Genomic DNA, 15,387 nt, shown 5'->3' on the forward strand with positions numbered 1-15,387 from the left:
CACGGGTGGCAGGATTCCAGGCTGTTGGTGAAAACGTGTGTGTTTAAAGTACACACAGTCCTAATTATGCTGATTTAAGCATTCTTGCGGTCCTCCCTCTGGCTTGTGGCTAGTTAACTGGCGCAGGGGCGTCCACAAAGAGAGAGGGAGGGGGAGAGAGAGAGAGAGAGAGAGGGAGGGGGAGAGAGAGAGAGAGAGAGAGAGAGAGAGAGAGAGAGAGAGAGAGAGAGAGAGAGAGAGAGAGAGAGAAACAAAGCGGGAGAGATGGTTTATGAACACAGAGCAGGATGAGCTGAAAGATTGTGAGTGATGAAAAGACAGAGAAGGAGTGAAATCAAGAGTGTGCTTTGAGAAAAGGAGAGAAAGCTACTGAGAGAATCTACACTGAGTAAAAATGTGGTTCCAGACTTTAGAGCAGCAGAAGGGAAAACTCTGCTGTCAAACTCTCCAACCCTTCTCTTTTTTTATTCACCCCCTTCCACATTTCGGGGCTTAGCTCGTGCGCGCTCTGTGTGTTTATTTTTATATTCAGATGTTAAGGATTGCTCCGGGAATAGGCCGTCCCTTTTCCCAGCAAGGGGAATTAATACTGTTTGAATGTTCCCTCCTTTTAGACTCTCAACGTCTAAAAGGAGGAATTTAGCTATGGAACCTTCATAAGTCAAAACCTGACCACTCTTAAAAAAATACAAACAGAATAAATCAAGCAGACTGTTTATGATCTTGATCGGCCAGACTTTAAATGTGAGGGTGCTGGTGTAGGTGCAGACAGATTTGCACCTGTCTGCATGTTGGTGTGCTGTGCAGCCCACACGGTACGTAGGCACATGTACAAGTCATCCTGTAGGCATCAATACCTCCTTCTTTTCTTTTTCTCGGTTATGATTGTACGCAGGAATATTTCCTTAGCTTGTCGAACCTCCCACCGCCTTTGTCCACATGCCACATCGGATTGTATGTACGTCAAGTAAAATGTAACGCATAGGATGGGCTCCTATTCTGTGAGCGAGATCATAACTGCCAAAGTAGCCTTGTCGAGGATACCTGGCTACCCTGGACTTCTCCTGGATTCATTCTAGAGCTTTAAAACGATGTCGTCCAATCATCCTTTGAATGTGTTTCCCCTGCAGACTAGAGCTGACACAGGCTATACAAGGTTACTTTTAATTGACCTGATTTGAGCCAAAGTGTTTCTCCATTGAGACTACTTTGACCTATGGAAAATACACACAGATAATCCAACATAATGCTATGAGTCTGGGTTTAGGCTGATTGCATTGCAAACATAAGAATATTTTAATAATTGCTTGCTGGAAACCATCCATGTGCATGGTTTCCCATTGCAAATGGTAATAACCAGTCAGGTATCGCATAGCATAGCAAAGCATAGCATAGCATAGCATAGCATAGCATAGCATAGCATAGCATATGATATGTTCCTTGTTTCTGCAAACAGTGTCAACCCCTGGCCTTTAAGTATTAAAAAATGCAGTAGTATGCCAAACACACACAAACACTACCAATATAATAAGACTCATAGTTTTGGTTCAGGTCTCCAGCTCCTCCCCCTTCGCAGACTCTCCCTTCGTGCAAATACTTTATCTGTCGCTCATGTTATTCATGCTTTCTCTCCATCTGTCTCTGTCTTCTTCCCTTTTTTATCACTCTGTCTGAATGCCTAACCCCCGCCTTCCTCCCCCTCTCCTCTCATCTCTGCGTCTCCCTCAGGAAGAGTCTCTGTGTTATCTGGGATATGGAGGATTTGCTCAGCTTAAAAGTCACTTGCCTGACCTCCCCTCCCCGCTCCGTCTATCCGCGACTATCTACTGTTGTCCAAAGGAATGCTACTCCTTCCCCAGGAACCACGCGCTGCTCCATGCTAATCCTGTACCTGCGCCTCCATCAACTCTCCCTCCTCCCTCCCCCCTCCATCATCTCTCCCTCCTCCCTCCCCCCTTCCATTCTTCTCCTGCCTACACTCCATCTTCTTTTGGTACGCTCTCTGTTTCTCATCTTCCCGTCTGCTGACTAAAATGGTTGATATGCACATATTGAATTTCTTCAGTGATGTGGAGGAATGCTAATGTATCATAACCATATTATAGTACTTAGAGGAGACGAATGGTGCCAAGTGCTATCTGGAGAATCAAACCTCTGGAAAAGTGCCTTTACTTTCCATTTCGAATCCCCCCCGCCTCCCCAGCTCTAACCCACCCCCCCCAACCCTGAAAAAAAGAGCTCTCCCCATTTTCTTTTCCCGCTTATGGAAATATAGAGTTAAAAAAAAGCTCTTCTGAAATTCAGTTCAACAATGGCGTAGTTGTATTCAATAATGCAATTCTTGGGGGTTTGAGTAATGCAACCTAAACAAAGCAGAGGCCAAAGCCTTTTTGACATCAGATTTTTGGTACAGTCGAAGACGTTGAATAAATATTGTTTCACAAATGTTCCTTTTATGTATACATTTGAAACAAGATCCCTGAGGCTGAGTGTAATGTACAGAACCGTCTTATTTTATTTGTGTATATGTGGAGTAACCCATCAAGCACGATAAGAAGTACCTTTTTAAATGTTTATTTTTTTGAAGTCTTACAGTTTCTTTGTTACCGGGACCCTCCCAAGTCAGCATTGAGTTGACTCCACTGCAACACACACATGTTGTCTTATTAAGCTGAAAATACAGAACAACCTTTTAACGATTCAATAAAGCATCAGAATAACGACCAACAGCTGCGTGAAAAGCTTTGCAAGGGAGACTCATACAGAGAGTCCCGCCCTGCGAGGACACGTGTGGGTGCTGAAGTCAGGCTCCGACACGGAGAGCGCGCTTCTCATCCTCTCCTTCTTCTTCTTCTTCTTCTCCTTCCTTGTTGTTTTTCCTTTTTTTTTTTTACATTTTATTTCTTAATACTCTATGTCTGTCGTTCTCTTTATTGATCTCCTTTTCCTTCCTGCTCTGAATCTTCTCCCTCGTATTGTTGTTGTTGTTATTATGAGTGTGTGTGTGTGTGTGCGTGTGTGTGTGTGTGTGTGTGTGTGTGTGTGTGTGTGTGTGTGTGTGTGTGTGTGTGTGTGTGTGTGTGTGTGTGTGTGTGTGTGTGTGTGTGTGTGATGACTCACCCTGAGCAGGGCTGTTGGGCTTGGCTGGCGGCTCACGGCTCCACATCCCCGAACGGCTCCAAAAAGGCAAGCCCTGCCTCGCTCGGCCAGCGCCTGTGTTTGTTCCTCCGTGTGTGTGTATGTGTTTGTGTGTGTGTGTGTGTGTGTGTGTTGCTTAGTGCATGCCTATTCTGTCTGTCTGTTTACGTGTGCGTATTTGTGTACATTTGTGTGTATGTTTGTGTTTGCATAATATGTGTGTATATGGCCTTATTTATGTTAGTGTGTGAATGTGTGTGAGTGTGTGTGTGTGTGTGTGTGTTTGTGTCTAAACGTGTGTAACCAAAGGTGTGTCACTGAGGCTGTGTGCCTGCAGTTGTATGCTTGCCTGTGTCTGTGCACATGCTTGTGTATTTGTGTGTGTATGTGTCTGTTTGTGCATGCGTATGCATGTTTATGTGTGTTAGTGTGTATGTGTGTGTGTCTGTGTGTGTAAAATCCAGGCCTGCATTGTGCATACTGAGAGCCAGGAAGCCTTAGCAGCATCTGACGTGGCAGCTTTCAGCGTGACCATTCCAACTCACTCCTTCTGGCTCAAACCATCCCATAATATCTCCCCATACTGCTGCACGTGGATCCAGCGCCTAGCACACCAAAATGAAAATTAAAATGACAAAGAAAATGATCTATATGGTCAGGAATGTCTTCACAACTCAGTGCTGTAGTAAAGATAGCACACGCAAATTAGCTCAGTGCGTAGCGCTTTAGCGGCCGAGCTGTTAAGATGGCGGTGTTTGGTAATGCAGTGGAGGGATACAGGGGAAGGGGTACTGAGAGACGGAGGGAGAGGCTGGGTCCGGGCTCAGGAGGGGTGCATGTGGTTCGAGAGGTAATTCTCTTACCCACTAAACCACCTCCAGGCATTTTCAAGTAACTTACAGGTAATACAAATGTGCTACCCATTACATGCCAGCTGTATGCTATTAGGGCCATGCCAATTAGCTTGTCAAAATGCCAACCATAGGCCATTAAGTGATTTTCTCCCATTCTGCCCTCCTAAAGAGTAGGGGCGGGGGAGTATATAATGTACAATTATTTACAATAACACTTTTTTTGACTTTCCTTGACTTTATAAGGCATTTCTTATTCACACGTGTCTTTCTCATGTGAAGAGCGAACGCCGCAAAGGTTGAAGGCATAAACATAGCATTGAGCCGTCTCCAAGCTGCGTGTGTCATGCGAGTCGGTACAACCCCTGCGCATTTATTCTCCACCAGCCTCCGCTTCCCTCTTGGCTCTGCGTGCCTGTTTATGTAGCGAGCTGCCTCTTTAATGGAGGTGGGATCACCCCCCTTTTTATGTCCTTTCGCAGGGACCTGCACTTATGGTCGTCTGTCTGGGCTGCTGTGGTCCCCTCTGAGGCCAGGGGCTGGTGGCCGCACGCCCTGGGACGACCGGCAGCGCGGTCACCTCGGGAGATAACTGTACACACACACACACACACACACACACACACTCGATCTCCACCCCACCACGGAGAAGGGAGGAGGGCTTTGAAAATGGAAAGAATGGGGTTGGAGATAAGGAGGGCTTTTCAAAGTGATTTAGTGAACGCAGTAAATGTGTTTATGCTACACGATGCGCTGAGAGTATATCTTTATATCTGTATGTGTGTGTTTGTTTATCTAAAACCTTTTAGCCTCCGGTCCGTCATGCATGTGTTTTGAATGCATTTATTTTCGGGAGGGAAGGGATCATAGCGCCTACACCAACATCTGAGGGGCTAAACGAATCACAACGCTTCATGACCCCCCTGATCAGCCAATCATGGAGCAGGTCCCTAAGAACAAATTGATTGACCTCTGCAGAGAAACTAGTTTGTCTTCTTTTCCGAGTGCAAAGTGTTAGCTTTAATATTTAAAAAACAGAAACATATCAAACATGTCAAACATGTCAATTTCAATGCAAGAACGACCAATGGTCATTCTTGCATCAATTGAATTGATTAAATGAGTAAGTCAAAGGAAAGGTATTTACCCTTTCTGCAAGGACAGAGGAATAAGCATGTATGTTTGACTCCTTTCGAGTCTAGTGGAACTGCAAGAGAGAGACATTAAAAGTGCAAGAGTGAGAGGGAGACAAAAAGACAATGAAAGTGCGAGAGAGAGAGAGAGAGGGAGATTAAGATACATTTTGTTGCAAGAGAGAGATGGAGGTCGAGAGACAGGGAAAGTGCAAGAGGGAGAAGGAGTGCAGGAAAGAAGGGGAGAAGGGGGGACTTTCTCAGCAAGAGGAGAGAAAGTGGCCTAGAGAGATGGATAAAGTTATAGATCAACCAGGCGGAGACGGAAAAACATCCTAGAAATAAGATCAACATTTCGCAATTCCTACATCTATGTTACTTTTTACTTTTTGTTAACATAGAATAGTAATGAGTAAGCATAAGCATAAAGGGTGTGTGTGTGTGTGTGTGTGTGTGTGTGTGTTGTTGTGTTTTTGTGTGTCTGTCTGTTGGTGTGTGTTTATGTGTGTGTCTTTGTATGTGTGTGTGTGTGTGTGTGTGTGTGCGTGTGTGTGTGTGTGTGTGTGTGTGTGTGTGTGTGTGTGTGTGTGTGTGTGTGTGTGTGTGTGTGTGTCTGTGTGTTGGTGTGTGTGCGTGCGTGTGTGTGTGTGTGTGTGTGTGTGTGTGTGTGTGTGTGTGTGTGTGTGTGTGTGTGTGTGTGTGTGTGTGTGTGTGTGTGTGTGTGTTGGTGTGCTTGCATGGGACCATGCCCGGCTGTGGGGGTAAGGCTGGCATCTGGCCTGGTAGAGCGAGGGTAATAAAAGAAAAAGAGAGAGGGAGAGATAGTCTCTCAATAGTGCATCTCTTGTGGAGAGCCGGTCTGTTTGGCAGAGCTGGGGGATTAAGGGAAAGGAATATATCTGTGCATATATATATATATTTATTTCCTTCGAATTGAGTGAGACTTTGGCCTGTGTGTGTGTGTCTGTGTGTGTGTATGTATGTGTGTGCGTACATTTGTGTGTGCATGCATGTGTGCGATATGCATTCCATTGTCGGTATGCATGCTGGCCCGGGAAGTTTGGGAGCATGAAATGACGAGACCTTATCTAATGTACACACATATGTAAAAGTCATATGCACAAACACTGACACACACACACGCACCGTCTTATTCAGTTCACTTCAGAGGCACTTACGATCATACAGTGGCCTAACTTGTGTAGCACTTTGGATATAATTCCAAAGGACTAAATGTAAACAATAGACTTTTAATGTGAAAGAAAAGTGAGGTCAAACTATACGGCTCGCACCTTAATATGTGGTTAATACATTCAAAGCGTAAATTAATCTGGTCTTTCTGATTGGATGGTCCCAGACCGAGCCCTGTTCTGGTAGCTGGTTCCTGGCTCACACTCTGGCATCGCTGTCCCCAGCTCTCTAAAACAACCCTCTCTCTCTCTCTCTCTCTCTCTCTCTCTCTCTCTCTCTCTCTCTCTCTCTCTCTCTCTCTCTCTCTCTCTCTCGCTCTCTCCCAGCCTTATGCCACAAATGGCTTCCAGACTTTCACACATAGTAATGCCTTAGTGTGTAAACAGGCCTAATTATGAATGATGCACAGACACTGTGTTTAACATCAATCTGTCCTGATGGGGGACGAGAGGAAAGCGTGAAGGAAATGTTTTATATTTCCTCTCTCGGGAACTCGGACGGACAAATTAGTTTGCGATGCATGGAAACAGCAGTTTGGTCAGTAATTAGAATAAAAATAAATGATTAAAAATAAGTGACTGTGTGTGTGAGTGTGTGTGCGTGTGTGTATGCGTGTTTGCGTGTGTGTGGAGTTCAAGCTGAAGACGACACAAATAACTTTTTTTTCATTTGAAATTTGAATATGAGTATCAGGGAGGGATACTGGCCATCCTGCTGGCTGCTGCCAGCGTGTGTCTTGGTGCTCTGTGGCCAGGGGGGCCGGAGTGTGGGCAGAGCAGGGGGGTCTTACTACGTCCAGCCCTCCTTGTGCACCTTGCCTCCACCACACCTCCCACAGAAGGGAAACAAAAAACATTGAAAATTGGCTGAAGGCAGTTGAAAAGTTTTTCCTCCTGTCTTGCGTGTTCACCCATTCTCTCTCTATCTCCAACGCATTCACCCTCCCTGCCCCCAACCCTTTCTCTATCTAACTCCCTCTCACCCGCTCGCTCTCTCTCTGTCTCTCTTTCTGTCTCTCTCTCTCTCCCTCTCTCTCACTCTCTCACCCGCTCGCTCTCTCTCTGTCTCTCTCTCTCTCTGTCTTTCTCTCTCTCCCTATCTCTCTCTCTCCCTCTCTCTCTCTCTCTCTCTCGCTCTCTCTCGCTCTCTTTCTCTCGCTCTCTCTCTCTTTAAAATGGCCGTTTGCCTGTACCTCATATAAATGTGTCTGTGTTGGGCAAAATTTAGCACAGGGTAGTGAGTGTTTCCTAAATATTTAATTTCATTGCAAGGCACAAACAGTTCAGCGACCAAAATGATTATACCGGAACTACTGCAGATTATCCAAATATCTTTGCACATAGATTTAGAGGTATATTAGAGGTATATATTTAATGCAAACATAAAGAAATGTAGAGGACATATGTTATCCTTTATTTGCTTTTATTATTCCACACACTTTACATTTATCAACTGGACCTTTATCAGAGAAAATAAAAAGCAAACATTGCCACCCTCACCTGTCATCGGAGGGGCATTATCACATGATCTAATAAAAACTTCAGTCAGGAGGAATCCAATGGCTCCAAGTCACGTGTCCCTGCCCTATTTAATACCTTCCTACCAAGTTCACGTATCTTTTTCAGTCATTTGTTTTAAGCAAAAGAGATGCAGAGATTGCCTTTTTTTTTTTTTTTTTTGACAACCTATTAGATGAAGAATATTTATTTAATTACACAGCTATTTAAATACCAAAGGACTATTTGGCTATTTTTGTTTATATTGTTGTATTAGGTTGTAATTAATGATTAATATTTGGCAGTAATTACATAATTATGGACAATATGTCCATAATTGTAATATTTGAAATAAACATATTTTTGTTAAACACCATTAGAATAATATATGAAATTGAATCATAATCAAATGGTCTATACTCTGATCAGTACCGTGGAACATCATTTTTATACCCCATTCCAACGCAAGGTATTGCTATTGAACATGATTATTCGTTTTAACATGACTGGTTTAATTTGAACTAATGGCTGCATGAAAAGACGATCAATCCATTTTTTTTGTTCTTTTAATCATTTGTATGCATTTTATGAACGTTGCCCTTTAGAAGCCAATCTTTAATTTTCCCTGGAACATTTTATTAGCGGCTGATATTATTAGCCCCATGTGAACGGTTTATATTTTATGTTCCTCATCGGTTAATCCTAGGCCTATTTTTACGTTCCTGCGTTCCTACACCAAAAATCGAAATATTGCTGCATTAGTAGGCCTATGAGTCACGACGAGGCGTCGTTGTAATTCAAGAGGCACCATAAAATCAATTTATAGACTCATCTTTTTCCCTTTGGCATTTACTAACGTAAAAGCATTGATTCATTAAGTCTTGCTGTGCACCGGCCGTTTCCGTTTAGCTATCCTACACTTTGTTTGCTGTGTTACTTTAATCGCCCCCCCTCTCTCTCTCTCTCTCTCTCTCATTTGCAGAGCTAAAGGACGCGTTTAACGTTCCTCTATGGTTGAACCGAGTCCAGGGCGGGAAGGAGTGTTTTAGTTTTGAGGTCGCGGGAGGAGCTGACCTATTTGGCTGCTCGTCGCCCTCGCGCCGGGCCTCTGCTCGACTCTGCTCGGTTCGGTGTTTATAGCGCAGCTCCCCGTCTTAACGGAGTAGATATCTAGATTAATAAGCACATGCATTTTGCAACTTTTTATTTAGCATCCACCATACGCATACCCAACCCAACGGGCGAACCGACGTGTAGGCCTACAGACTGGGAGGGAGGACAATTCAACAAGTCACACTGAAAGGTGGCTTCCCCTCTTCAGCGAGCACTATTCTGAGGTATTTATGTGACAGCCTGAAGTGTAGACCGACGGACACGTTTTGCTTAATGCCACTTGATTTTTCAGTAAAGCGTTCATGCTTGTTAAGACCCGTGGCTAGGTGCTCATTTGAAGATAACCCTCACTTTAGAGAATCTATTATAATTTTGCCAAATACATGGATTTATTTGAATGGGTTTAAGGCGTTCGCTTTTGTTCCTTTGAATTGGGCAACTCCGTTGCACGGCTGAAACAGCTCCTGAAAAGGTTTCCCCTCAAATGGATGTTGATTAGGCCTATAGCTTACTCGTTTTAGTAGTCAACATTGTCTGGAATTAAGGACAACCCATCGCGATCCATCCATAAGGCAAATACGAAACCTTTGACCATGCGGGCCTCTCAGAGGCAGGCCTGTTGAAGCCACAGCCCCAGCGATGCCAGTAAAAGGTGACCTTTTGTGACACCTTTACGTGAGTCTGGACTTATCATCTGCCCGTGTCTGAATAAAAACTGTCGGGCCTGTGTCCCAAATCATGTGGGCTTTTTTTTTTTTATCAAACCGTCACTTGATGTAGGCTTGGCCTGTGGCTCCGCAGAGTCCACAGATTTTACTCTGGATTAACGATCTCTTTGTGTCTCTCCTCCTTGTTACAATTCTTACAATTCAGCCTCTTAAAACCGAGGCAGCTTTCATTCTTTTCTCCGGGCCTTTCTATATCCCAGGCCTTCAGCTGGCCAGATTGTCTCGCGGTGCCGGTCGACCGAAGGTCACCGTTATAGATGGGAGAGCGTGGTACGCAGAGATAATATGTGCTGTCACTCAAACAATCACACCTACACACCAGCATAAAGCCACGTGGTTCATTTTCTGTCGATACCATTACTTCATTCAATTAAAAAAATCGTCTCAATATCAAATCAAAAGACAGTGACGAACCATAGCCACTAAAGTATTTGCTGTCTTTTGCTTTTAGATCTTAATCATATTTTAATGTATCCTACTTAAATAATATTAGTTCAATATTACAGAAAAACGTGAATAAATAAACCTTTATAGTTACAAAGCATTGTATTAAAGATACACAAATAAATACATAAAACACAGAGACATCAATTAACATGTAGGCCTATAGTTACATTTTGTAAATTCATGTGAGGACATACGATATATATATTTTCATGGTGCCTCCTCTAGATGTCTCCGTTCTTGTTTTAGCTTCAAATCAATTGTTTAATTTCAACTTCTAACAAACATACTCATAGTTCTACTTTTAATTATTGCCCCCTTCATAACAATATTTAGGCAGGAGACATTATAATAGATTTTTGGAAAAACTGTTCAGTTCAACTCAAATTAGTTAACACACAAACACACATGCGGACGCACACACGCACACGATCACCAACACCCACACACACATACAAATACAAACACAGACACACAAACACGCACACACTCTAATTCAAATCCCTCATCCTGTCTGCCCTTAATATTGGACCCATTTCCTCTTTGCTGGTCGCATTCTGAGCGTGGTGTTCAGCATGTGAACTCAGGTGTTTCCCCGCGTATGACTGGCACCAGCCAGGCCTCAGCTGGCTGCAGGCGGGCTCCACCTCCCCGTCCTCGGTCCCCAGTCTTACTCTGGGACCCGGCCGGTTAGCCAGTTAGCCAGCTAGCCAGCCACTGGTAAGCCAGCCAACCAGGTAGTCTCACCACGGCCAACCCGCTAGCCGGGCCGGCGGCCCCTCGGCCAACCACCTCTCGGGGGCCAGATAGTCAACCAATCATTCACGCGGCCCGCCAGCTAGTCAAATAACCATCCAGCCGTCCAGAGCGCACAGTGTGCCAGCCAGTCACTCTGCAGCCAGTGCAGTCAGCCACCAGCAGGCAGGCTCTACAGTCATTCAGGGGGGGGGGGGGGCCTGGGCCAGTGCTGCAGGTCCCGGCTGCCAAGCGGGGGGGGGGGACGGGGACTCTGGTCTTTGTGGTGCGCTCACACTCCCCACTACCCCCAGTCACATGGCAGCTCCTACTGCCCGAGCCAGATCCATCAGCTAGCTGTTTGTATCTGTCTGTGTGTGTCTTCCAGGCTACACAATACCCCCATAATTCCTTTTCATACACGGCACAGGTCGATGCTGTCGTTCAGACGATGTGAATGGAGAGACGTGTTACTCTGATACTGGAAGGGTGACAATCCAACACTGTGTTAAGGAGTGTGTGCTGTATGGACGTATTTCTACATTTGTATATACTTTGATTTGTTTACATGAATACATATGTATTGGTTCTGCTGACCGACTGCCTAAAAGGCACAGCTTCTCAAGCTATATAGAGGGGGCGGGGCCACAGGCAGCGTGGTCGTTGTCCTCCTCGCTTTGTGTGTTAAACCCAGGAACAGCTGCTGGTCTGAGGGTCTGGTGGGATTTTGGGCCTGCGTTTTCTCATGCCATCCCGTGCCAAGGTAGTGTGACGCGGGTGGGGAGCGGGAGGGGAGGAGGCAGAGGGTGTTGTTTTATAGGCTGCTTAGCAACCACGCTGGTGACGAAGGAAGAGATGTAGGAAGAGGAAGGGGAAGTGTGGAAGGTGGCGACGGTCTCGATGGCGTGCTTGTAAAACGAATCCTAAAATTAATAGATTGGGAAGTTGTCTTGCTAATGGTGTGCCTGCTGTCTGTGCCACACACATAACGACCCTATTAAATTCTGCCTCTCCCCCTCCTCTCTCTCTCTCTCCCTCTCTCTCTCTCTCTCTCTCTCTCTCTCTCTCTCTCTCTCTCTCTCCCTCTCTCTCCCTGCCTTAGTGGCTCGCTCATTCACTTGCTCAGTCCATGCGAGGGCTCGCTCATTTTCTCGCTCTTTTTTTCTCACTCTATTTTTCCACTATACCAACCCACCAGCCAACCCACGCACCCACCCAGCAACCAGCCCAACAACACCCCAACCTCAAGTCTCCCCCCACCTCTCTCTCTCTCTCCCCCCCTCTCCTCTGCCATTCCTCCCTTCCCTCCCTTTCAGTGGTAGGAGCGTGCGCATTGGCTGGGCTTTTTGAGAGTCGGTGCCAAATAGGTGGGCCCTCTGCGTGTTGGCACAGACTCACTCAATGGTTAGGGAAAGGCAAGTGGAGGGAAACAGAGAGAGAGGGAGGGAGAGAGAGAGAGAGAGAGAGAGTTGGAGAGAAAGAGAGCAGCGAGAGAGAAGCCTCACTCTGGTCTGCCAGCGGTCGTGTAGCCCGTCCAACATTGATTCGGTCCTCTTGTTTTGTTGTTGTGTTTTTTTGGGGGGGGGTACTCTCTTCTCTTCTTCTTCTTCTTCCTCCGCGTTTGGTGCACCCCCACCCCCACCCCATCCCTCCCCCTCCCTTACTCCCTCCCCCCCGTCCAAATCTGTCAATCCCTTGCCGTGAGTCGTTACGCGGAACCTACCGGACTGAACCGGTAGCGCGCCGTGCTTTGCCAAGCCTTTTTTTTTTCCTCACTTGTTTTTCTTTTTTCAATAGAATCTATTCACTTTAGAAATCCTGCAAGAATTTTCTTGGATTTTTTTTTCTATTTCTATATTTTCTGTACTTATTGAATTTTTTTTCCATACTTCAACCTCTACTTCGGAAAAAGAGGCTGTTGAACTTTTCTGTTTTCTTCTTCTTGGGTGCTTGGGAATGGCACCTCTCGAGCCGTTGCTGTGAGAGTACCTCCTGTGTTTTGGTTCCGGTATTACACTTTTCCCCCACTCATATGAGCACCCACCCCCCACCCCCCACTCAACCAGCGAGTTATTTTTTTGCTCTTTAGTTTTCTGCAATTACTTGATCGCTTGTTGTGGTTGTTCTGACCCGCATCAGTCGCTGAACAATTGGAGCCTTTTTGGGTTTCTTTATACACGGAGGGCTGAGTTTATGATGAGAGAGAGAAATGGTAAATACCTGGTTAATGTTGTATCTCCATCTTATTTTCTTATTCATAACAACACAATGCAATTGGAGGATAATTCTGAACATTGCAATTTTGCAATTTGCAATTTGAGGATAAATGTAATCTCCAATGGCTTTTCGTCATTTTTGCCTTTCTTTATAATTCAGTGTGTTGTCATAGAAGTGAATGTCTTTTGTGCTTTCGGTGTTAGAAAAACATGCATTCATTCACTCCAGCTTTAGATGCTTTCTCAGTAAAAGGTTTTTTTAAGCAAATGTATTCCTGAATATATATATATATTTTAAGAAAAATACTTAATAATAAGACTTTCAACAGCATATTCACAGTGGCTGTAATTGTTAAAATATATATTTTTTGTTGCTTCTTGTTTGCCAACAGTGTTGTGTAGTATTGCAGTGAGGACATTTTATAATTCGCTGTAACGTCTGTATTTTGTTGGGAGTGTTGTCTCTTCTCTCCCTCTTTCTCTTTCTCTCTACCCCCTCTCTCTGCCTCTCTTTCTCTCACTGCATCTCTCTCACTCTCTCTCTCTCTCTCCCTGTCTCTCTCTCTCTCCCTCTCTCTCTCTCTCTCTCTCTCTCTCTCTCTCCTTCTGGCTCTCTCTCTCTCGGGCACCTCTCGCACATTCTCTCGTTCTGTTCTCACAGAGCAGGCGCAGCTTCTCCATGCTGCGCGCCGGCACTAACTGCTTCTCCTCTCTCTTCCCCTCTTCTCCCCCACTCCCCCTCTCCCCGTCGTTCTCACCCCCCTTCTCCCCCTCTTTCTCCTCTGTGTCGGCCTGCCTGGCCCCCGCCCACACCTCCTCCTCCACCCTGCCCCCGTCCTCTCTGTCCTCCTCCTCCCTGATCCAGGATGAGTTCCATCCCTTCATCGAGGCCCTGCTGCCCCACGTCCGTGCCTTCGCCTACACCTGGTTCAACCTGCAGGCCCGCAAGCGCAAGTACTTCAAGAAGCACGAGAAGCGCATGTCCAAGGAGGAAGAGCGTGCGGTCAAGGACGAGCTGCTGGGCGAGAAGCCCGAGATCAAGCAGAAGTGGGCGTCGCGCCTGCTGGCCAAGCTGCGCAAGGACATCCGGCCCGAGTTCCGCGAGGACTTTGTGCTCACCATCACGGGCAAGAAGGCCCCGTGCTGCGTGCTGTCCAACCCCGACCAGAAGGGCAAGATCCGGCGTATCGACTGCCTGCGGCAGGCAGACAAGGTGTGGCGGCTGGACCTGGTGATGGTGATCCTGTTCAAGGGCAGCCCCCTGGAGAGCACGGACGGAGAGCGGCTGGTCAAGTCGCCCCAGTGCTCCAACCACGGCCTGTGTGTCCAGCCCCACCACATCGGGGTGTCGGTGAAGGAGCTGGACCTCTACCTGGCCTACTTCGTCCACACGCCAGGTACGTGGCCCTACCACCTCCTATTGAGGGATAGCAGCTGTGTCATGTGCGGGGGGGGATGTGCGCACGAGAGTAGCATGTGTGACGTGTGTGTGACGTGTGTGTGTTCCTGATATTTTCATGCACACACGCACAAACATACACATACACATACAGGCGCACGCAGACACACGCATACACACACACACAAACATATGTCAACGTAGGACATAGAAACCTTGGTACACACACGCACACACACACACACACACACACATATATGTCGACATAAGACATATAAACCTAGATACAAACATATGCACACGCACACATATATGTCGACATAAGACATATAAACCTGGGTACAAACATGCACACGCATGCATACACAAATAGCCACATATTTATTCATATCAGATGGTAGCACTTTATTTAAACCACTTGTTTATTAAACCCGTCAAAGACATTTGGAACAACAAAAAAGAACAAGCCATAAATATTTTGTTTTATAAATTGTATTTTGTTTTCAATTAATATAATTGACTTATTAATTGATTAATGAATTAATGAATTATGAAGTGATGTTAAACATAGTAGATTATATAAAATGTACATTGCTTTTTAATTAATATTTAATTATTTTCTCACATCTTCAAAAGCAGATATGAAGTAAATACGTATATTAAGAAGACATTTGGCTGATGCTCTGGCTTGTATTTGTGCGTCACATTATTACACTGCATACGCACATACACTTTTAAGAACAGATATTGTCTCTGTGTTGCACGCTGTAAGAATGTGTTCCTATGGCATAGAATATTTTTTTAAACCTTGTTGTAGCTTTATGGCTTTTTAAAGCAACTATTTAGTGCTGAGAGATTGGCTCGGTCATAAGTGGTGTGTGTATGTGTATGTGTGTGTGTTTGTGTTCAACCCTAAAGTCAAATGCATGCATAGTCATACAAT

At 45.4% G+C, this 15,387-nt stretch overlaps 1 protein-coding gene across 2 annotated transcripts in view; it reads left to right on the forward strand.

Moving 5' to 3' along the window:
- LOC130379126 (nuclear factor 1 X-type) overlaps positions 1 to 14,930 on the forward strand; it is a 36,061-nt gene extending 21,131 nt beyond the window's left edge. For both annotated transcript variants that reach the window (XM_056585763.1, XM_056585764.1), the window contains one exon: positions 13,911 to 14,930. In XM_056585763.1, coding sequence (XP_056441738.1) covers positions 13,911 to 14,555 — 645 coding nt within the window. In that variant the 3' untranslated portion in view covers positions 14,556 to 14,930. The remainder of the gene's footprint in view (positions 1 to 13,910) is intronic.
- Positions 14,931 to 15,387: the final 457 nt, after the last annotated feature.

Source organism: Gadus chalcogrammus, chromosome 3, assembly GCF_026213295.1.
Source record: "Gadus chalcogrammus isolate NIFS_2021 chromosome 3, NIFS_Gcha_1.0, whole genome shotgun sequence".
NCBI lineage: Eukaryota > Metazoa > Chordata > Actinopteri > Gadiformes > Gadidae > Gadus > Gadus chalcogrammus.